The sequence below is a fragment of the Drosophila tropicalis genome, unplaced genomic scaffold (genome assembly GCF_018151085.1).
Source record: "Drosophila tropicalis isolate 14030-0801.00 unplaced genomic scaffold, ASM1815108v1 contig_1002, whole genome shotgun sequence".
In the NCBI taxonomy this organism is placed as follows: Eukaryota; Metazoa; Arthropoda; class Insecta; order Diptera; family Drosophilidae; genus Drosophila; species Drosophila tropicalis.
Genome location: NW_027172360.1, coordinates 545,197 through 569,592, shown reverse-complemented (window position 1 = coordinate 569,592; position 24,396 = coordinate 545,197). Strand labels below are relative to the sequence as shown.

The window sequence follows — 24,396 nt, the reverse complement described above, 5'->3', positions numbered from 1 at the left end:
TCAGTGTATAAATTTCTGGATTATATTTCTAGGGGAAAAACAATCGAAGCATGAAGACCTAAAAGAAATGAACGATGTTTCGTCTGGCATGGCAAGTTGCATAATTCAACTCTACCTCGAAGAGATACTTGAATGTTTTCTTAATCGTGATGACTCAGTGCGGCTATGGGCTGTTAAGGTAGTTCAAATCGTGTTGCGTCAAGGTTTAGTACATCCTGTTAGAATGGTACCATTCTTAATATGTTTGAGTACCGATTCCAAGATTGAGGTACGTATTGTATACACTTTAATTATAAATATGTAGCTTGATAATCGAAAAATTAAATTTTCGAATCTTTGGCGAATAAGATGTAATCAAAACCGTTCATTTGAAATTGTCTAAATTACGAGAGCCCTCGATATTATAAGTGGTCTCATGACGTGTGACAGAAAGGACCTTTATTAATCTCGTCATCACTTTGGACGCGATTGCCTTAAAAAGTAATATTTGTATGTTAAATTTAGCTATTAACGGCTGTGACAAATTTGATCAAGATAAGAAACTATATTAAAAACCTATCATAAGAATGGTAGGTTGAAAAATAATTAATAACTAGGTTAATAACTTATATTATTCTATCATTGTTGCAATTTGGATCAAAATATGCTCTGCTCTCTCCCCCAGAATTAACGTAAAACTGAGTTTCTTTAATACTATAACAGCCAGCGCCATTTCGAATTAGATAAAACGTTGTTCCGCTTTAACTATTGGAGCGAAGGAAAGAGTAACAGAGAAATTCGCCAAGGTACACAAACTACGGTACCGCCAAAGATAGGTCTCGGCTCTCTGATTTTAAAGTCTTTTATGGGTGTAATGTAATGTTATGTTTAGTCTAGTCCAACTGTCGCGTGGACGAAGAATACACACACTTTCAATGGTCGGAGATGCTTTTTTCTATAAGTTGCGCACTTTTGACTGATTTTTTTGATACAATGGTTAAAAAAAACTATTTTGATATTTCTTTAGAGTGCTAATATCATCTCAAAGATCAGAATCGATCTGTCATTATACCTAGATTCCAATAATATTGAAGTTATTCCGTTATTGGATCACGGCGAGACACTGATAGAATTAACTTCGGACCTTCATGCACTTACCTGGCTTTCATTCAAAATGTGCAGAGCTCACATAGACGATAACCAAAACTGAATGCAAGACATTGACATTTGATTCAATGCAAGCAGCTGCAGCAACAATGTCTACGTGTCTGGAGTGCTAATATCATCTCAAAGATCAGAATCGATCTGTCATTATACCTAGATTCCAATAATATTGAAGTTATTCTTTGGAAATTTAAAATTATTCGTCATGTGTTACTAGTTAGCTATTTGAGTTAAATAATTTGGATATGGATTTACTACAATCGCTTAACATCTGAACTACGAACAGCACTCGATAGGGGTTCAGCCTGATCGGATCACTATTCAAACAATATGACTAATTTAATAGGTCCCTTAGGAACAATTTCATCAAAATCGGATAACTTAAATAATTAAGCTATATAAATAGCTGTTATGTAAACAAACGATACAATAGCATTTACAGTGGCGAGCACATGTGGATACATGTTTTGATACTGTTACTTTGAGTGGCTGTAAAACCCACATAAATGCATTAATCGAACCCAAATTTTCAACAAAAATTCATTAATAATATATAAAACGAAAAACAAGAATTTTTTTTAATTATCCTTTCTATTTTTTTCTTTTTCATCTGGGCAGCTGCCCATATACCTTGCGTGATCACGACATGTAAAACCATCCGCTTTGTTCGTGTTAACGTCAGACTAAAAAACAAAGGATGTGGTTTACCAAAGATCACTTCAATGAAACGTATAACGCTCCGATTCAGTATTCACTTTGGTTTCGCTTTCATTTCTTACTTAGAGAAATTCAACTAAATTACACTTCATATTCGTAATCAAAAATATCAAAGAAGATAACTTTTTATAAGCTAAGTTTTTATACCCTTGCAGTCCTTGGCAATGACATTTTTACTTTTTGATATTTCTTTCCCTGCACCTCAATTCATCAATACACAAACAAAACATTATTACTCTTTTTACTAAAATTTTTTTCTTCTTCCATCATTTCCTAAGCAAAGCACGGCACGCATACACATACAGTTTATGTACGTAGTAGGCAGCAAGCAGCGCTGCCGGCAGCGATTAAACCGATTTAAATAAATTGCCAAATTTTGAAATCTGAGTTTTTATAGCCAATACTCCAATTTTTATGAAAATGTTTCTTCCAGAGCTACAGCTGTAAAAGCTCTGAAAAAGTTCCGTTAATTTCACTAATTATTTGGTCGTTTTTCACATTTTTGTGCTTATCCCCACAAATTTGGCTGTTCACAAAAATAGCAGTGTTTCGATTAGTTAAAAGGGTACATATCTGCCAGTATTAAGCTTAATTTATTAGATAATTATGTTCTAGTACTGTTTGCGACAACTAACGCTAAAATGTTTATGATGGTAGGAAGAGGAACGCATTGCTATGCTGAGAAGACGTTGTGGATCCAAAACCTTGAAAAAACAAGGTAAAACTTTAAAAAAAATCCAAATTTTAGTTGGATGTTCTGCAAAGATGGTGTCTGCTGCCCTAGGCTTCCAAAAAAAATTCTCGGGCAGACGACCGTAGTGTAGTTTTGTTTGGTGGTGCAGGTTATAAACAGTGTACGTCGCCCAGAATATACAGAGTATACCACCCAAACCACACGCAAACAGCGGTTAGACTATAGGGAATGATGTGGACTTGTTTCTCAAATATTGGACTTAGTCCTATTCTTAAGATTGATGGGAGTACGGATCGAAATGTCTACATGAACATCATGAAGAAGGTTATATATCATATGGAATATGTCCATAATATGGACATATCACCGGTATTATGACCCAAAACATAGGAGCAATCTCAAATAAATTGTTTTTAATTCGAAAGAATAATGTAATACCAGGGCCAGCTCAGGTGCAGGATTGGTAACCCATTGAAAATGTATGGGGTAACATTCAGAGAAGTGTCACAAAACAAAAACCGTCCAATACAACTCAACTCTGTGAAGTTATCCAAGAAACATGGCAGCAGATCCCAGTTCAGCTTTGCAGGATTCGGTGCGGCGCAGGTGCCAAGTAAATATTGCCAATAAGTGGTTCACAACAAAGTATTAAATTCTAAGAACCAAAGGTGACCTGAATTTGAAGTTTCAAATAATTTGGAAACGAGAGATTTTAATTCTTATCTGTCACTGCAATTTTTATGAACAGCTCAAAATGCCCTTTTGTTTAATATTTTGCTCATTTCTAAAAATTGAGGCTTTTTGTTCAGTCCAAAATGGCAGTAATTTTGTTCTATATAAATAAAGATTATGAATTTAAAAAATATTGGTGCAATTATTGTCTTTTTAATATGATTTAACAACTTTGAAGTCAAAGCTTAAGGGCACTGCTATTTTCGTGAACACAGTTGTATATGATATAGTGGTCCAATCCTAACAAATTTTTATACTTACCAGGGTAATAAAAAGCCCCAAAATAAATTTCATCGCGATAGCTCTTAAGATGGCTTAGTAAAACGCATACGCACCGACGGACGGACGGACAGACGGACATGGCTATATCAACTCAGCTTCTCATGCTGATCACGAATATATATATTTTATGTTGTCGGAAACGTCTCATTCTGTGCGTTACAAGCATCTGACCAATTTTATAATACCCCCTGCAAGGGTATAGTGAATGCTGTAAAATGCAATACAAATTTTCCCTTTTAACTAAAAAACAAGAAAAAATTATTTTTATACCCTTGCAAAAAGGGTATATTAATTTTGGTCAGAAGTGTGCAACGCATAGAACGAAGCATCTCCGACCATACAAAGTATATATTTTCTTGATCAGCACGACGAGACGAGTTCAAATAGCCATGTCCGTCCGTCCGTCTGGATCAACGCAAACTCCTCCTAGACCGTAAGAGCTACAGAGCTGAAATTTTGCACGTAGGCTTGTATATACTGCAGGCGTTGTATATCTCGGATTCAGCCGGATCGAACCACTATATCATATAGCTCCCATACAAACGCCAAAGTCACGAACAGTGACTTTTCTCAATAACTTCGTTATTTTCTATGTTATTATCGAAACTTAATATTAGAGAGTTTATTACGCCTATAAATAACTGTGCCAAGTTTGATCAAGATCGGGTGACTATATCATATAGCTCCCATAGGAACGATCGGTCGAAAACAGTGACTTTTGTTAATAACTTCGTTACTTTTAACGCGATTGCTCTAAAATTAAACATGCTAGTTTAATATATCTGTTAATGACTGTGCCAAATTTGATCAAGATCGGGCGACTATATCATATAGCTCCCATAGGAACGATCGGGCGAAAACAGTGACTTTGATCAATATCTTCGTTATTTCCTATGATTGTAGGCGATTCTTTCGCAAACATAAGCCTTTTTAGATAAAACGTTCTTCCACATTGATGGCTAATAGGTAAGGAAGTAGTTACCAAAAAATTTGCAAGGATATACAAACTTTGACGCGGTCGAAGTTAGCCCCGGCCCTCTGGTTTTTTAGTAATTTTGCCTTCTCTATGGTAGTCAACGAGAAAAAATGTTTTAAATAAAAACATTTGCCCTCAGAAGATTAACCTGCCCTGCACTAACATTCAACAATAAAACAATTCCGAATGCTAGCCATACCACGTCACGATAGACAGAAGATTAAATTGGAAAAAAGCATGTTCAAAAAACCAATAAGCAAATGTACCAGAAAACTCAGAATGCTGGACTGGATGCTTAGAGTGTCCAACACGTTGTCACTCGCAAATAAAGTAAAAATTTACACGGCGATAGTGGTACCAACATTCACGAATGGCCTTCCTATTTGGGGCTCTGCAGCCACATCTACTGAACAATGCGCTTCGGCGCATTACAGGAGCAGAATGGTACGTGTGAAAGTAAATTCTCCACCACGACCTGGGCCTACCCACGGTGGTCCGATCCGGCTGAATCCGAGATATACAACCCCTGCAGTATATACAAGCCTATGTGCAATTTCAGCTCTGTAGCTCTTACGGTCTAGGAGTAGTTTGCGTTGGTCCAGACGGACGTACGGACGGACGGGCGGACATGGCTATTTGAACTCGTCTCGTCGTGCTGATCAAGAATATAAATACTTTGTATGGTCGGAGATGCTTCGTTCTATGCGTTGCACACTTCTGACCAAAATTAATATATGTACCCATTTGCAAGGGTATAAAAATATTAAAAAGCTAATTACGGCTGCCGAAGTTTATATACCCTTGCAGACCTTGGCCATAATATTTTTACAAGTTCCGAACTCTTTCTGTAACTCAATTCATCACTGCACAAAAAAAATATCATTTAAAATATCATGCTGAGACGGGCACGCATACACATACAGTTTTGCGTCTGTGTGTGTATGCGTGTGCTCGCTTAGCTACTCTGTGGATTTCAGGCAATGATGTAGCAGGCTGGCTGCAGCGCTGTCTATTTATATTGACTGTAATTTGTGTTCTATTTCTCCAATCTGAATGAAATTTCGGGATCTGATGTTTTATCTCCAAGACTATCATATTAGTAAATTTCATAGATATTCCAATTTTTTCACCTATGTTTTATTTAGAACTATATGATATAGTCGTCCGATCCTGTCAATTTTCATACTTTATCTGCTCCGGGCTATAAGTAGCTCAAATACCAAGTTTTATCTTGACACCTCTTAAGATAGCGGCTTCTCACTTTGGTGCTGATTTCCAACTCTAAAAAGCAGATGAGCTACGATTGTTTTATATGTAGATATCAAGCAGTTGCTCATAGGCGAACTCAACCATAGCTACAATATACGTGATTTATACACATCGAAGCAATGTGGAGCAAAAAAGCTTTTTAAAATTAGTTTATATACATTTTGCATTGTAATGACATACATCCAGCGACAAAAAAAAAAAGCCGCACTCTGCCGTTTGCCAAATTGGTGCGTTCTTTGCTCAAAAGTTCATCTAAATATCAATGCATTCATTAATTTAAACTTTTTTTCGATTAATCAATCAATTCCACATAAATTTTTTAAAATTTGATTTTTATACGTTTTTATCCAATTATAAAAAACAATTTTTCTGAAATCACACAAATTAATTGATTTTTCAGTAAGTTGAAAAAGGAAAAACATGTTTAAGTAAAATAACAAACAATTTTCAACAAAGGCAAATTTTTTCATATTAATTAAACTATCTGCTGTTAATATAAATTATAATATAATCCAAAATATTCCATTTTGAACTTTAAATTAATTAATGATGGCTTTTGCTTTCGTATTTTGGCACTCATAAGGGCCCAGAAATTTTTAATAGGATTGAGGTCAGGACTGTTCCCTGGTCAATCTAAGGACTAATACCTAATTCTTTCTTCAAAATTGTTATCTGTGGTTGGCGGATAGTTAAAGTTTATTAAAAAATGATCTGAATGACTAAGTCTTTAAAAACCACTTACACAGCCCGCCCGATGACAAGGTGCAGAATCGTCCTGGAATATGGGCTCTTTTTCTCGTTCAATAATGGACTCAATGCTAGGCACAAGTCCACTTAGAATGATTTCTTTGTACTTTTCTGCATTCACCATCGCTTGTAGCATAATAAGTGATTCTGTTTTGTATTTGGAAATGCATCCCCATATCATAACATAAGGCGAATGTTTAACAGTGGCAACACAGCAGTTATCCGAATATCGCTCTCCGTTTCTGCGCCGAACTTTCAAGTACACATCGGGTCCAATAAGATTATATTTGGACTCATCAGAAAATATAATCCGTGACCATTGAAATTGATCTCTATTTTCCTTATTTTTCGCCCAGTTTCAGCAAGCAGTCTTCATTTTCTGGTTGAGAAGAGGTTTTTTGGCTGGTGTCCTTGCTATTAAAGCCATCTCCTTGGGCCGACGTTGAATAGTCCGAGCCGAAATTTCTTTTCCAAATCGTTGATGCACTTCAGATGCAATTTCTACATTTTTGAAGCGATTCTGGAGGCTCGTTCTCATAATAACGCGTTCATTTGTGCATTTTTTTTCTGCCTGATCCATTCGTCTTCTCCAATTCCTCCGTCTCAAGATATTTTTTCAAAAAGCGTCGCACTGAACTTTCATTAAAATTAGTTTTATCTGCTATTTCACGATTCGACACGTTTTGTTGAGCCAAAGCGATAATTTTGGCCTTTTTAGTGAGGGTCATCTGCTTTCCTTTAACCATAATGTTTAATGTTCACCAAGTTAAATCTCCGCAAAATGAAATTTAAGCAACCGACAAGTCCAAAATTATGCAAAAAGTGATGAAAACAATCGAGGGGACTCCCCAAAATAAAAGTTAAGCGAATAGAATACAATTTGGGGAAACGCCGAGCTAGTGAAGGCAAAAGTGGCAAAATGCTGGGTGTATAATTACTTTTTGGCACAACTTGGCACAAAATTAATTCTAATCCACAACAGACGGGTTAGCAGGTTAACTTTTTTCCACTTTAGAACAATACAATTAAACGAACACAAAAACCACATTAACAAACATGAACGAAATCTTTTTTAATACAAATATTCTACATACCTTGGGATTTCTTTTCCATAATTTTATTGTAAACTGTTTAAACCACAATGATTTTGGCACGCTCTCAAGTAACCAAACATTACTATTAAAATTTTATTATTAAAATAGGTTTACTTTCTATAAAAAGTTTGAATTTTCGTCGAAAAATCGGCTCGCTGGCCCAATGTGCATTGGCTAAAAAGTTAAACGAATTAGAAAAAAACGATTAAAGTATTGTATTTCATTTCGTGAGCAATCGAGATCAGTTACATACACGTAGAACAAGAAGTTTCTGCGGAACGAAACTTTCAAAAACAACCCGATGAATTAATGTTTTCGACAAACGAGTCAGCAATTGTAACACATATTATAAACGTGACTAAAACATCAAATCAGATATATGTGAATTTATTTCAGTTAACGGAAACGAAAAAACTCTGATTCGAAGATCCTGTGCCGAAAACGTAGGTGTTTTGCAACGATGTGCAATAAAACTAAACGGATTTGGGAGAGGAAAACTCTTCTGTAACCAGAAACTAAATGCAAAGATCGTCGTTGACAAGATAGGTCACGAAGTCGAAATTCTTGTAGTGGAAAATGACCTGGATTTATTGGGTAAGGATATACCATGTCGATATGGCAATAAACTAATAATTTACAAAAATAAGTGTTTTGATGAAAACACGCAAAATAGAAACGCCACAAAATCGAACAGATACCGAAAGCGGGAAAATGGAAGAATTAATGCTGTTTTTTTTCGCGCAGAAGACCAACGAATTAGGTAAATGCCCACTCAGACCTATTGTTACGAATATCATATCTGAGCTACTGGAAAACAACATAATTTGTATTTCATAAAATACTGCTACGTCTCAGCAGTACGGTAATGTGGCTATATCTCAGCAACTCGGTAACACTGCTTCGTCTCAGCAGTGCGGTAATGTTGCCATGTTTCAGCAACTCTGTAACACTGGTACGTAACATCTCGGTCAGCAGTACGATCAAGTCGATACTGTAACGTAGACGGCCTGAAGAAAAGAGACAAAAAAAAAAAGACGCAAAAAATCATGTTGACTCCTCAGACAAAGAAGAGAGTTGCGAAACCGGCAATAAAAAGAGAGATAACAGATATTAAATCTTAAACAATAAGTATGAGCGAGAAAGCTGAACACAACGCCGATTCCAATTCAAAGTGAGAAGACAGAAGAACTAAAAGTGTGTCCGAATGAATTTCATATGGAGAAAGCTGGACAGTCTGGACAGGCAAAAAAGGAACAAATAATACAGCTGCTGCGCATAAAAGTCCTTTTTGATGAAAATTTCTGCGGACAATTTTAGAAAAATTGTGGGCGAATATGATGAAAAATCTATTCAAGTGGAAAAGTGGCTGGAAATATTTAAAAGAAATGCCGAAGCTTATGATCTTAGATATTGAGATCTTGAGAAGCAGAAATATTGCTATACCAGAGCTAAAATGAGTGGTGCAGCCCAACTGTTTCTAGAATCTGAGAATATTTGCAATTATGAAGAACTTTAAAGCGCCCTAGTGGATGAATTTGCATGCAACTACAATAGTGCTGCCATTCATCAGCTGTTGCAAGAAAGAAAGAGAATGAACAGCAAAACACTGCATGAGTACTTACTTAAAAAGAAACAGCTAGCTACATTTCTTTATATTCAAGATACCGCTGTTATAAGCCACGTTGTCAATGGTCTGGATATAAAAAATGAGTATAAGTTTGCAATGTATCATTTATTTATTTATTTATTTATTTATTTATTTATTTATTTATTTATTTACGTCAACTAACACAGCAGTCGACGAGAAAGCTTAAGCTAAAGACAGATAGTAATTAAATGAAGAAGGTAGCTTAGCTTTATATACAACTAAACATCCCCAGCCCGGTGGAGGTGTTTTATTTGCACAAGGTGCCAGCTATGCCCCGATTCACAGCCAATGTGGCCAGGGATGAGTTGCAGCCAATCCAAGTCCAGAATATTTTCATTGGTTTCGCTGTAGATGATTAAAAAGTATAGCGCGAAGAGAAGTGACAGAAAGATGAGGAGAGATAAGGTGAGAAAGGTTGTTAAAAGATTGGCAAAGAACACGAAGAGGTTCGTGAAGAGAGTAGTTAGTCAGACATCTACTAAGGTGAATAGGAAAAAAGTTTCTGGTCCGACGTGAGGGAACACAAAAATACAGCGTATCTAGTAAATTCGTAGAAATGACTTCGCCGTTGACTAGTTTATGGAGAAAGAGAATGCCAAAAACAAGCCTACGGTTATAAAGTGAAGGAAGATTAATAAGAAGAAGTCTGTCAGAATAAGAAGGTAGGCGAAGACCCGGGTCCCAATTTAGACCGCGTAGCGCAAACTTAAGGAATTGCTTCTGTACCGATTCAATACTACGCTGGTGAACATCATATTGCGGGTTCCACACTGGCGAGCAATATTCTAGAGTAGGGCGAACTAACGAAGTGTATAAAACCTTTGTTACATAGGGATCATCAAATTCTTTGGCCCAACGTTTAATGAAGCCGAGAAGGCTGCTAGCTCTGTTGACAATTGAAGAAATATGAACATTAAATGAAAGTTTAGGGTCAAACATAACGCCTAAGTCTTTGAATGATGGAACACAATCTAACAGAACAGACTTAATAGAGTAATGAGCTAGGAGCGGAGACAAACGACTGAAAGTCATAAAAGAACATTTAGAGGCATTAAGGTGTAATTTATTAACGTGGCACCAATCACAGAACGCATCGAGATCTGATTGCAAGTACTGTTGGAAAGAAGGATCATTATAGGAATAACAAATCTTGACGTCATCCGCAAACATGAGCACGCGTGAATGAGCCAAGGCCAAAGGCAAATCATTTATAAACAATGTAAATAATAGTGGGCCCAGATGACTGCCTTGGGGTACACCTGACGTAACTCGAACAGTTTTAGATATCGAGGAACGAAAAGACACCTTTTGGGTTCTGCCAATAAGATACGACTTTAACCAACCCAATAATTTTGGTGAAAAACCCATGATGTTAAGTTTCGCGAGAAGCAAAGAATGATCAACCGTATCAAAAGCCTTACTGAAGTCAGTATAAATAACATCAGTTTGACACTTTTTACGGAAGCCATGGTGTACTAGGGTAGTCAATTCTAAAAGGTTGGTAAGCGACGAACGACCTTTCATGAAACCATGCTGGCAAGGAGAAATAGTGGATCTGGATAGATGTTGAAGGGAAGACGTAATAATTTTCTCAAACAGTTTAGGTATTGCCGAAAGTTTGGCAATGCCACGGTAGTTGGAAACATCCGATTTGCAACCCTTTTTAAAAAGCGGAATAATAAATGACTCCTTCCAAATATCAGGAAATCTACAAGTCTCACTCGATATAAAGAATAACCGAGCTAAAGGCTTAGATAGGGAAATCGAACACATTTTAAGGATGCAACTAGGTATATCATCAGGCCCGGGAACGAAGGAAGACTTCATAGATGACAAGCTAGAGAGAATACAGTCTTCAGTAATACTGGGAAAAAACATACAATTTAAATGTGGGATTGAAAAGGGATAGGGTGTGGGATCCGAAGCAGTAGTAGAATATGTCGACTGAAAAAATTTAGCAAACAGATCTGCAATATCTAAATCATTATTAGCAGACTGATCGTTAAGTCTGAAGGTGGAAGGTAGGACATTAGAGCGTCTTTTGGAATTGACAAAGTTGTAAAATCTTTTGGGGTTATTATAAAATTCAGCCTTACAGCGAACGAGATAATTGTTGTAGCATTGAGTATTTAAAAGACAAAATTGAGATTTAGCTATACAATAATTTGCATAGTCAAGTCGCGAACCAGTTTTTTTAAATCTTTTAAAATATCTCGATTTAATGTTGCGAAGATTAGAGAGCCTACGTGTGAACCAGACTGGCGAGCTGGAGACGGTAGAGACATTCACATAAGGAACGCATTTATCAATTAGAGAATTAAGAGCAGAATAGAAAAACTTCACTGCACAATCTATATCGCAGCACTCAAATAGAAACGACCAATCAAAAGAGAAAATAAGGCTGTTAAGAAGATTGAAATTTGTTTTACGAAAACATCTACGACGAGAATTTGAAATGTTTTTAAATAAATTAGTAACGGAATTGTAAGAAATAGTAACTTCAATGGTAGGATGATAAGGATCTTCAGGTTTCACTAGTGGCTGTGTTTGCGATACAGCACTAACAGTGGGATCAGAGACAAAAACAAGATCAAGGATTCTTTTAGAACAGTTAAGAAAAGAATTCAACTGATATAGTGGACATTCAAGTAGGCTATCAAGAAAAACATGTTGAGATGAAGGAATTAAGAAAGATAGATTATCATCAACAAGCCAAGAAATATTAGGCAAGTTAAAATCACCTAAAACTATAAGAACATCACGATCTTTAAGACGACCAAAAATAGTTCGTAAAGCATCAGCATGGTGCACGTAGATCATGATATCAGAAGCTGGAGGAATATATGAACAAGAGATATATAGGCTAAAGTTAGAACATGTAACTTCGACGCAAATAAACTCAACACCTAAGGGGAGATCAATCGGCACCACACTTGAAGACAGATTCGAGTTTACAGCAATGAGTACTCCACCGCCACGACGACCAACACGATCAAGCCTATAAGAAATAAAATTATTAGAAAGAATTTCATTATCTAAAACAGTGGAGTTAAGCCAAGTTTCAGAGAAAGCTAATATGTCAGCCGAAAAGGTTTGGCTATCACAGAAAAGGTTCGACAGCTTGGTAAGAAGTCCTCTTACATTTTGATAATGAATGCAAAGACTAGACGTTATTAGTTTTTTGAAGCAGAAGATAAAGTAGGAAGGTGGACAGGCAACGGACGAGAGCGCTTATTGGGCGCAAACTCGTGTACAACTAGGCCCTCTGGCCAAAAATTAGGGTCAACCATAGCTGAGAAGTACTCATTTGGTACTGTAATTTTAAAAGAGGAGATTTCGCGAGGCCTAGAAAACTTAAACTTTTGAATTAAAACCTTAGCAGGGCAAATATTACCAATGTAAGCTGCCACAGACGACTCAGAAGTATCTGGAGCAAGCCTAGAAATAAATAATTGTTTGCGATGAGGCACTACAGTTAGTGGAGGCGGAGGAGCATTGGGATCCGCAAGTGATTGAGAGCCGGCATGATCCTGTGATTGATCAGAGTTCCCGTGAGGGATAGATTGAGGTACACCAGGGCTTGTAATGGGTACTTCAATCTGAAAAGAAGAGCATAAAGAGGGACAAGAAGATGGTGTAGGCGAAAGTAAAATCGGAGAGGAAGTAATAGAGAGAGCTGGCGACTGCTTACGAGGCAACTCAAGGGTACATTTCTTGTGCAATTTCTCAGAAGGTGGAACAAATTTGAATTGCGACAATAATTGAACGCTAGAGTCACACTCGTTTGACAGCTGTTTGGCCAGTTTGTTTAAAGAAAGAAACCTTAAACGAAGATCCCTATACATACGGCTAAAATCAAGCTGCTGGCTAGCACAAGATGGGCAAGTCCAGCGCATTAAGCCAAGCTCAGGCTTAGAAACAGACAAACCAGAAAATTTGTCGTAGTCGCGGCCATTGAGGCCAGCACATTTTAAGTGAATAAGATTATCGCAGAGCCAACAAGATATTGCTCTGTACTGATCATCAAAACGATCAGAATGTTTGCAATTAGGTAGACAACAAGCCATTGAAAAGCCGAAAGAAAGGCAAAAAAATTATATATATATAAGAATATACATATAGAAAAATTAAATTCACAGCACAAAGATAATTATTGATAAAATAATCAATAATTACAAATAAAACAAAGAGACAGCTAGAGTGCACAGCACAACAGAGAGTGCAAGAACAGTTATAAGCCGAGCTTTGAGAGGCGGCCTTACAAAAGTGATTACGCGGGAGAGAAGCTAAGCACAAGCACAAAGCAGAGAGAACAACAAAGCCACTAGCACTGATGGTATGATGGGGGCGATGAGGGGAGCAACTGCAGAAGCAATGACGAAAGAAAAAGAAAAAAAAAAAATATGTAAATGCACCAAACACTAATCACGAAAAAGAAAAAAACTGTTTTAACTGATTAATTTGGCGAATTATGGAAATAAAACACAAGGGAGTCAAGCGAACAACACCAGCGGAAGTGTAAACAAACTAAGCACAATTAAAAATTGAGAAAAAACAATAAATATTAATAAAAACTCAGGAGCTATGCAAAAACACGACCGTCACGTCAGAGAGCAGAAAGCTTTTTTGTAAGTCTTTCAAGGCTGTAAAAAAGAGTTCGATATCTATGATCGCTTAAACATATCGGAAAAAAAGGTCAATAAAGAACAAAAAAAAACCCTTTTTCAAGAAGAAGAACGAACAAAAAGCTAAAAACAAGTGCAACCAAAACGGACATATATCCCATGACTGTCCTCAGAATGCTGATAAAGTTCGTGTTATTTCCAATGGCAGTCGTTTGAAGAAAATCCTTATAAATGGTGTAGAAGTTGAATGTCTGGTAGATACAGGATCAGACGTCTCAGTGATTAAGGATATACGTATGTTGCACGGTCTAGACAATGGCACAGCGAAGCCTATTGGACAATTTACTGCAGATGTGGTCGTGGATAAGTTGAACACAAACCAAAAGTTCATAGTACTTCCGAATAGCCAGATTGATTACATTAGTTACCATGGGTCTTCAGAGGTTGTAAAGCAGTTCCCGATTCACTTGAAGATTATCCCTGACGGAGTGATCAAGCCTTTTCATCACTCACCGAGTCGCCTAGCAGCAGATGAAGCCAGTGAGGTAAAGAAACAAGTCCAGCAATGGATCGAACAAGGGATCGTTTGAAAGTCATCTTCAAATGTCGCCAATAGAGATGGAACGCTTCGTGTTTGCGTGGACTATAAAAAGCTAAACAATATGGTATTTTTTATTGTTTTCCTGTGCCGATTATAGACGAGGTGTTGGAAACGCTACAACCGGCGAAATGGTTTACCATAATGGATCTGGAAAATGGATTTTTTCCTGCATTCGTCACGGAAGAGGAGTTGTTCAAGTTCAATCAAGCGCCTTTTGGTTTTAAAAACTCTCCAGCGGCATTTATAAGGTTAATCATATTTTTCAAGAACTAGTTAACTCTGGTGTAATGCAGCTCTACATGGATGACATAATTGTGTATGCCGAGACGTTTGTATGCGAAGGACAAAGATGGTACTCGAGAGAGTTCCCCAATTTGGCTTAAAGATGAAATGGAAGAAGTGCAGTTTCATGCAGCCACGCATAAGTTCTCTTTGTCATATTATTGAAAACGGATGAATTTGGCCTGGCAAAAAGAAAACAGCAGCCGTCAGTCGATTTGCCACGCCAAATGTACGCACAAATCGCACTTCCACTGACGAACTTACTCAAGAAGGAAGCTGTTTTTAATATTGGAGAAGCAGAGCAGCAATCGCTGCAAACACTAAAGAATTTACTGGTAATGGAGACGGTGTTGCACATCTACTCAAGGGAAGCGCTAACCGAACTCCACACGGATGCATCCAAAGATGGATTTGGAGCTGTTTTGCTGCAGCAGTTTGATTGCCATCTTCATCCAGTTTATTATTGGAGCAGAAAAAGCACAGAAGCAGAGTCCAAGTCACTGACTTTGCGGCGTTTAAGCACACAACTACTAAAAGCGATGTACCAAGAGAAGTCTCGCAATGGATTTTGTATATGGAAGACTTTACTTTTAAAGCAGTTCACCGGCCGGGTGATAAGATTGTTGGTGTCAGGCTGTTTTTCCTATTACGGTGTTGGTCCTATATGCTGCATAGAAGGCATCATGGACAAGCATGTTTACTTGAAATGCTGTATCAACAGCGTTTGAGCAGCCTACTATAGGATATATATCTCCATTTAGTCGGATCGGACCAGTGTAAAGTTTATTGAATATATATTTTATTGGTGTGAAATTGAATATTGGTGAGTTTATTACACCAACAAGTGTGCCAAATTTAATCAAGATCGAAAGACTATATCTTAAAGCTCCCATACGTGGAAAACAGTGACTTTTGTCGATAACTTTATTACTTATTACGCACTTTTTCTCAGTTTTACATAGATATTTATTAAGGACTGTTCCAAATATGATCAAGAGAGTCTGACTTTATCATATAGCTCCCATAAAAACGATCGGTGAAAATAGGAAATTTGATCACTAACTTCGTAATGTTAAGATTGTAGGCCGTTCTTTTTCAAACATTAGACTTGACGGCTAGAGGTATGAAAAGAGTAACAAAAAACTTGCAAGGGTTATACTTAAAACTTTTCCAAACTACTTTTGATTTATACAATTAAATAAATTAGTTGAGTAAACCACAAGTATGTGCATGTGTGCATGTGTTATGAACACAACACAAATAGAAGTAAGAAATATTTTGATTTTTCTTTTTTAAGCGTTAATACCCTTTTTAATTGCGAGGATTTGGTAAACTTAGATGTTTTATTATACATGGTTTAGCTTAAAGTTGTTTCCATAATTTGTAAATGTTCTTATATTTTTTTTTTCAGTCGGCCCACCGAGCTGACGCATTATTAAAAGATATTGATAAAACGTATTCGGGATTTGTTAACATGAAAGTGCAGTACGGACTACAACTTTGCTTTAGACTGCAGGAAATATTGCAAGGAAACAACCCAGGAAAGTTAGAAGTAATTCGTGGATATGCGTAAGTGCTTTAGTATGATATATTATTATTTGTTTATTATGGTATATTATTATATTTCGCTATTGTAATATAAAAACGTTCGCCGCTTTTAGAAAACGTGGACCCGACAATGCGACAACAGCTTTAAACGACTTTTTATATACACTTCTTCGGACAACTAAGCCCCAGAGACGAGCTTTGGTACAAACTGTTACCAAACAATTTGATGACCAAAAAACTTCTTTACAGCAGATGCTATATATTGCTGACAATCTAGCATATTTTCCATATGTTGTTCAAGACGAGCCACTTTACCTAATTCATCAAATTGATTTACTTATTTCAATGGCTGGCACACATTTTCTGGCCACGTTTAAGGAACATTTAAATCCAAATGAAAGGGAAGGGGACATACTAGAGGACGATGATGATGAAGAAGATCCAAAAGTTCTCTTTCATCGGTTGCCGCAAGATATGACTGAGATTAAAAAATGCATAACATCTGCTCAGGCGTGCATGCTTTTGTTAATATTAAAAGACCATTTAAAGGATATGTATGGTCTAACTGATGGAAAAATATCCCGATATTCACCCTCAGAACAAAAATTATATGAAAAGGCGATAGCACGTCGCATTGTTGTAGATTTTAATCCAAAGACCACAATTGATGTTATTCGTAAACAACAATGTCAACAGATAACAATTACTGAAAATGCTTGTGCTGTTACAGACGAAGAGAAATTAGATCTTGTTGTAAAATATTTGGACGTAAGTATTGTTTTAAACACTTAAAAATCAAAGAAGCTAACATCGGCTATGCCGAAGTTTGTATACCCTTGCAGTCCTTGGTAATAATAATTTTACATGTTCAAAATTTGTTTTCCGCAACTCAATTCATCAATATACAAACAAAACAATTTTACTTTCATATTATCACATATGTAAATTTCATAGCATACGCGATTTTTATGAAAATGTTTCTTCTAGTTCTTCTAGAGCTATATGATATAGTGGTCCGATCCTTATGGTTTTCATACTTTATTTTTCCCGGGTAATAAAAACCCCCCGAAAAAAATTTCAGCCCGATAGCTCTTAAGACGGCTGAGTAAAACGCGTACGCACAGACGGACGGACAGACAGACAGACGGACATGGCTATATCAACTCAGCTTCTCACGCTGATCAAGAATATATATACTTTATGGGGTCGGAAACGTCTCCTTCTGTGAGTTACAAACATCTGATCAATTTTATAATACCCTCTGCAAGGGTATAAAAAAGGAAAAATTATAAATATGTTGTTTTACTTATAGTTTAAGCAACTTATGTTAAAACTGGACCCTGAGGACGTAGACTCGGAAGCAGAAGAAATGCCTGACAAACCCCATTTAAATAATTCAGACACCGCAGTCTGCTTAGACAACTTCGCTACAGTAATACCAGAGTCAACGAACCACAGTACCAATATTAAATCAACAACAAATGTAAACAATGGCCAATCATCGCTAGTTTTTCAATCTTCAAGACCAGTGAGTTTTTAATATATTTTAATAAATAAACAAAATTTAAGGAATTCCAATCATCTCCGATACAGTTGCCTACCTTTTAAATAATAAACACAATGCAATACAATGTGTGTCACATAATTTTTGCAAACTTTTTCTAGATTGGTTTAAAATTAAAAGTATTTTGAACCCACAACTGCGCCCACATTGCGTCAAACTTTGACCAAAGCATCAGTGATCTAGGTATCAGGTCAATAAAGTTAGATAACTGTACTGATGCGATATTACAAGTTATGACCGAAAACTGCAAGAAAAGACTGGAAATTAAAAAGAGTTCATTGATTGATTCGATATTTAGCCTTTTACCGTTCCTTAACCTAACCTTTTAGTAATTCTATCGAATAACATTTTGTGACAACTGCGGTGAGTCTATTCGAAAGAAAAGAAGAGCATAGTTTTAACGTTAATTTAAGAGGAAGGGTCGTTAGAGCAAATATCAATAACTGTCAATATCGAAACATTTATTAGCAATCAAATATTATCTATCTTCCATCTATCTATATATAAATGTTGTGTGAGTACCTATAACCGCTATGCATTCAGAAACTACTGAACCGAATGCGTTAAAATTTTGACACACTGTGGAGTCACGTCAACTATGGTTTTTATCTACTTTTTATGTCGTGTACCAACCGCAGTTACATGTCAACCAATTGGTACGCGAGACGGAGGCAAAGGCGGATGATTATTATGTAACCAGCCGAAAGCCGTGCAGCCAGGCTTGAGCATGAACGTTTGCGAGACCGAGAGTCGCCTTCTGCAGCAACACAATTGCTTCGCTCGAAAAGAAGTGAACTGCATAGGGGAAGGGTAGCTGAATCCCTCGCACAGATAAGAGTAGAATGACATGAGCAATACCATCGTAGGGCATTGCGATATGACCCAGCCGCTGATTATGGCTCCAGCCGCTATGACGTCATTGGCCAGATGAGTCATGTCTGCACTTACTGTCAGGCTCTGAAGTTCAATAAGGAAACGAAAGGAACGTGTTGTGCTGGCGGCAAAATCAAATTAGCTCAACTTGAAGCACCACCAGAGCCTTAGCGAACCGTGGCAGGGTACATCTGGGTGCAGCTAGTAATAAAAAGAAATACAAAGGCAAAAATTAATTTTTTATGCACAGCAATTTAGCATTTACGTTTTTAATTGTATGTCGTGTACCTTGCGAGAGGGACTAATTTAACTCCTTGCACTCTCATGATCTTTGCTTCAAGATCCTTACTCAGCATGCAGACATATGGAAGACAAGACTGAGCTTGCCTGTTGTTCTTTCAAATACTTTAACCTTTAAAATCCAATCCATTTTGTTCATACGATCCACTGTCATCGATTTATAAGACGTTAGCGAATTAAAAATTACGGCAAATCATTTTATATGTAATAAGTGTGGAATATTGTAGTCAGGGTTAGTAATCCGCAAAAAAAGATGATCTGATAAGATCTGCATTTCCCGTACTTATTTCCTTTCTGGATGCTTTTTGCTTTTGTATGTTTTATAAAAACGTCAGCATTCATTTGTTTGCTTATGTCCAATAGTGTTTTGTGATATAAGCTGGCCTGGCTCTAGCTCATGTTACGCTTGTGCATACATTGTTTATGTGAATATATGTATGTGCGTATACAAATGTACATACATATATATATGATCATGCTTGTTTTGTCTACTTTTGGTACCTGGTAGTGACTTTCAGGATTTTTTTGTTCATGTCAATTAGATCGGATATTGTTATCTTTGATAGGGCGTCTGCCACAAAGTTATCTTTACCTCTCAAATACTCTACTGTAAAGTCGTAGTTTTGAACTCGGGTTGACCATGGAGAACAAATATGTTAATGGTCTATGGTCTATTCGCACTGTGAAATGTTTTCCATATATATATGGTCGAAAATATGTTATTGCCCAGTGTATTGCTGCTAGCTCTTGTTCTGTAGTACTCTTGTTGCTTTCACCTTTAGTGAATGCTCTTGATGCATATGAAACTGGAAGCTGGAGTCCATTATAGTTTTGTGTTAAAACTGCTCCACATGCTTGTTTGCTTGCATCTGTGATTATGCAAAATTCTTTGCTAAAATCCGGGTACTGCAATAGATTAGGTTGAACGAGCTTTTCTTTTAAGTATTGGAATGCATTTTCGCATTCTGCTGTCCATTCGAATGGAACATTCTTTTTACATAATCTTGTTATGTGCCGGGAATATTCGGCGAAATTTTTTATGAAACGTCTATAGTAATTGCAAAATGCAACGAAACGTCTAGCTTTATCTGCATCATATGGGACTGGATAATTCTTGATGACGTCAAATTTTGTGCCGTCTGGCAAGATTCCTTTGTCTGTGCATTTGTGACCTAGGAATGTCACCTCATGCATAAAAAATGAGCATTTTTCTGGATGCATTTTTAGATTGTTTTTTCTGCAAAGTCTAAACATCTACTAAATTTTTAATCATATGTTGTTCAGAACAACCAATAACGATTAAATCATCTATACAGAGGAACGCTTGACTTGGCTCAAGCCCCGAGAATGCTATTGTCATCATTCTCTGAAATGAATTAGGTGCTATTTTTAGACCGAAGGGTAATCGTGTGAAACGATATGAGCCATTGCTCGTTGAAAAAGACGTTATATCTCTTGATTTTTCTTCTAGTTCAATTTGATGAAAACCTGACATTAAGTCAAGGCAAGAAAAATATTTTGCTCTTCCCAATTGATCAAGAATATCATCAATTCTGGGAAGCGGAAACTTATCTGACAGCAATTTTTTGTTTATTTGACGATAGTCAATTACTAATCGCCAGTTTTTTTCTTTAGATCCCGAAAGTGTTTTCTTTGGGACTAGTAAGAGTGGGCTATTATAAGGCGAAACAGACGGTTCAACAATACCCCGTTCGATTATCTTTTCAACTTGTCGCTGGATCTCGTCTATTTGGCTATGCGGACTCCGGTAATTTTTCACATATAGCGGTTCATCATCCTTAAGTCTTAATTTTTGTTTATAAAAATTATTTGTTGTGATCGGTTCGGTGTCAAGTCCGAACACATCACTATACTCATATCTTTGTTATTTTGAACTATATGGTAGTTCCAAAGTGATTAAAATTGTATATTGTTAAAGCCTACTATTTGGCATTTATCTGTGGTATTTAAGAATCGGACAAAAGTACTTTGGGCTGTTGCAATAGTGTTTGCACAATTAAAATGTTATCTTCTGCTGAAGATAGTTCTATTTTGCGAACTACTTGGGATCTTACTGGTAGAAGTGTTGAGTTATTACCAGAATTGAATGTTATTGGAACATAAATTGGGTACGTTAATTTTTATGGTCTAAGTATAAACCAATCTTCTGAATTACTGTAATCTAATTTGCAAGTTTTTATGAAATCTAATCCTATTATTCCATCGCATGGGATTGCGAAATCTGAATGAAGCATGTGAAATTCGTATAGAATAATATATTTATCTGTCTGCAATTCTATTGAGACTAGGCCTTTGGAGTTTATTACTCCTTCTCCTATGCCTGGAATGTCTACAGTTTTGTTTACTTGGATGTCGTGAAATACATCAGAATTTTCTTTTATTATTGAAATGTCTGCAGCGGTATCAATTAAGAATGTTATTTTCTTATTTGTTTTAACATTCTTAAATGATACGAAATTATTAAGACTTAGGTTAATAGAATAGACTTTATTTTTTAATTTTGAGCATTTGGAGGATCTTGTCCGTTTCCCTGGTCGCTTTGGGTAATTCAAACATTTGTGATGTTGTAACCATTCTGTTGGTTATTTGTGTTTTGTCTATTATTATTGTGTTCACCTCCACGGCCGCCTCTTCGGTAGCGTGAATAATTTCGGCCTCGTTGGGCTCTGTGGGCATCGTTATTGCTCCAATTCGAGTTGTTATTGTTTCAATTGGAATTGTTTCTCCAGTTACCATTATTGTTATAGCGGCGTCTGCCGCGGTCATTATGCTGGGCATAAAAATAAATGTGTATCCTTGTATTTGTGATTTGTTTCACCTGATTGTATCAGGAAATCAAGGAAAGGTAAATATTTTTGGAGCTTTTTTGTTTCTGCTTTATCCATATTCTACACTAACTGCCACAGCCTATTTAACTGATTATGGATGTATTTAGTTCTTTACTGCTTTGGTTCCTCCATTAGGTAGAAACGCAGTGTGCCTGCTGCGTTTGAAAAACAGCATACATATGGTACCGTGAGAATGAAACTCATCTGTACCCTAGTGCCTCCTTTGACTGGGAAATCTTCGCCCGTTATGTCAAGGTAAGCTAACCTAATTTATACTAAGTTTTTGGAGCGTTGAGGTGAGGTCCTTCCCTCGCTCCTAAAAACCTCAATTAAGTCTTGGACTATGCTAGGGTTCCTGCTGTTTATTTTTTCAAAGTACCTTGAGGTTAGTGATCGCTTCCTTTAAGATCTTCGTCTGTAAACCAGTCTACATGGTGAAGGTGTTATGTGTTGAGTAGTGAGCGGAGTCCCCATTATTTCAAAGAATGAGGTTGCTATTTTGAATAAAGCGAGCGAGAACATTTCCTCATTGATTGCTTGATGGTGATCCCCAGATTAAATACCAGGCATTAAAATCTCCTAAAAAAATCTTGCTCAATAAAATTGTCTGTAGGTGAGAGATACATATTAATAATTATAAACGGGATTTTTGCTTGTATTTCTATGACTATGGCAAAATTGTTAGACTGGCACTTAATGATTTTGTGTTCAATGGTTTTAGATTTAGATATCCTCTGTTTGCTCTTGGGTCTAGAACATCTACATGTATCGTTATTGTGGTATAATGCTTTGTAACGATCCTTTCTCGTCCCTTGGGATATTTCCAATATCTCTTGAGCTAGGTTCAAAATTTATTTTGTGCCCTGGTGAAATTAGAACTCGTTTGTTTAATTAATTGTTTTAAGGCAGGTATTTATTTATAATCTTTTTGGGCTCGGCTGGGTATAACCAATTTCTCTGAAGAAGTCTCGAACTTGGGTAGCGTTGATTATGGTATGGGTTCCTTGCTGTTTGCTCCAGTCCTCTTGTTCCATGTGTCTCCGCTGGTTACTATTTCAGACTTGCAATGTAGCTATTTTGGCTTGTATCTCCCTCTTCAGAATGTCTCTGGAACGTTGATTGGCCTTAGGACAGATCCTTATGGCCTTTCACGTTTCCTGGCGTATCCTGATCTTCTAAGGATGTTATTTCCACCTCAGTACCTTCAGCTGTGTTTGTGTGATGGTCTTTGCGTGCTCGTTGCCTCTAGGACAAATCTCGTGGCTGTTTGCTATGCCGCAGGATTTTTCCTCAGCGATTGGTATTCGTCAGGATATATAGATCCTGGAATTTCGGTAGTAGGATATATCCTCGTGCCTTCCAATGTGCTGTGAATCGTCCTTGAGCCGCTTGACTTCTCTTCTTTTATCGCTTGGGCACGGTGTTCTGGTCCTATTCTAAAGACTTGTTGGTTGTCTGATAACTTGAGAGGTTACTCGTAAGGCCTTCTCAGTTATTGTACTTCTTCTCAATCCTTTTCACAGGATTTGTTTTCACTTGCATGAGCTTTTAAGGTTACTCGTAAGGCCTTAAAACTCCTTGGTTGATCACGACTTGTGGACTTGATAATTTCCTTGATGGGTGTTGCCTTTATATAGGCAGCTCCCACGGTCTCAGGAATTGATTAGTGTAGTACCGCTATACAGCTGGTACTTTTCCATCGGCCCTCTGCTTACACCCACACATTTCTTGTTGCTTTGCGTGGTGAAAGTCCCGCAAATCCTTGGCGCGGATATGTCCACTTTCTTTTCTCTCTCCCTTGCCCGCATAGCTTCTTAGTCGCTCTGCCGGCTTCTGTCCCTTTCTCTCTTTTGCGGCGCCTTCCCATTGGCTGCCTGATTATTGATATCGATGGGTCATCAGTCAAAAGTAGATCTGATATGATCAGCAGTTAACAATAAAGACCTAGTTAATTAGCTATTATCAATAAAGACGTATTTTGCTGACCTAACACTATATCGAACTATGCACTGGTGAGCTTTCTATTTTTACTATAAAAGAAATGCATTATTCTTAGTAAGATCAGATACCAATTGTAGTTACATCGGGTGTGCATCGCTGCATCTCTACCTTTGTAATCTCACTTCGAAGTCCACCCAATTTATGTGTTGGCTGCGACAACTTTGAGTCACTGGTTTATGTGCTAGTGCCTATTTATATATGCAAAAACAGATAAAGATTAATTTCATTCAAGAATTACTAACGTCTTTCATTGAATAGTTAACAAAGATAAACAGATGGAAATAGTCACCACAGAACACAACAGAGCTCATAGGGCAGCTCAAGAAAATGTGAAGCAAATACTGAGAGAGTATTTTTTTTCGAAAAATGGCAAGAATTGCAAACGAAATAGTTTTTATCTGCAAGGTCTGTAGAAAAGCAAAATATGATAGACATACAAAAAAAACACGGA

At 36.9% G+C, this 24,396-nt stretch overlaps 1 protein-coding gene across 6 annotated transcripts in view; it reads left to right on the top strand.

Moving 5' to 3' along the window:
* The window catches only part of Nipped-B (Nipped-B cohesin loading factor), a 93,596-nt gene that overhangs the window by 54,590 nt on the left and 14,610 nt on the right, over positions 1-24,396 (top strand). For all 6 annotated transcript variants that reach the window (XR_011031958.1, XM_068286420.1, XM_068286302.1 and 3 more), the window contains 4 exons: positions 33-268; positions 16,222-16,379; positions 16,472-17,126; positions 17,671-17,886. Coding sequence is in view for 5 of the 6 variants with exons in the window: in XM_068286420.1 (XP_068142521.1) it covers positions 33-268; positions 16,222-16,379; positions 16,472-17,126; positions 17,671-17,886 (1,265 nt within the window). In the remaining variant the exon portion in view is untranslated. The remainder of the gene's footprint in view (positions 1-32; positions 269-16,221; positions 16,380-16,471; positions 17,127-17,670; positions 17,887-24,396) is intronic.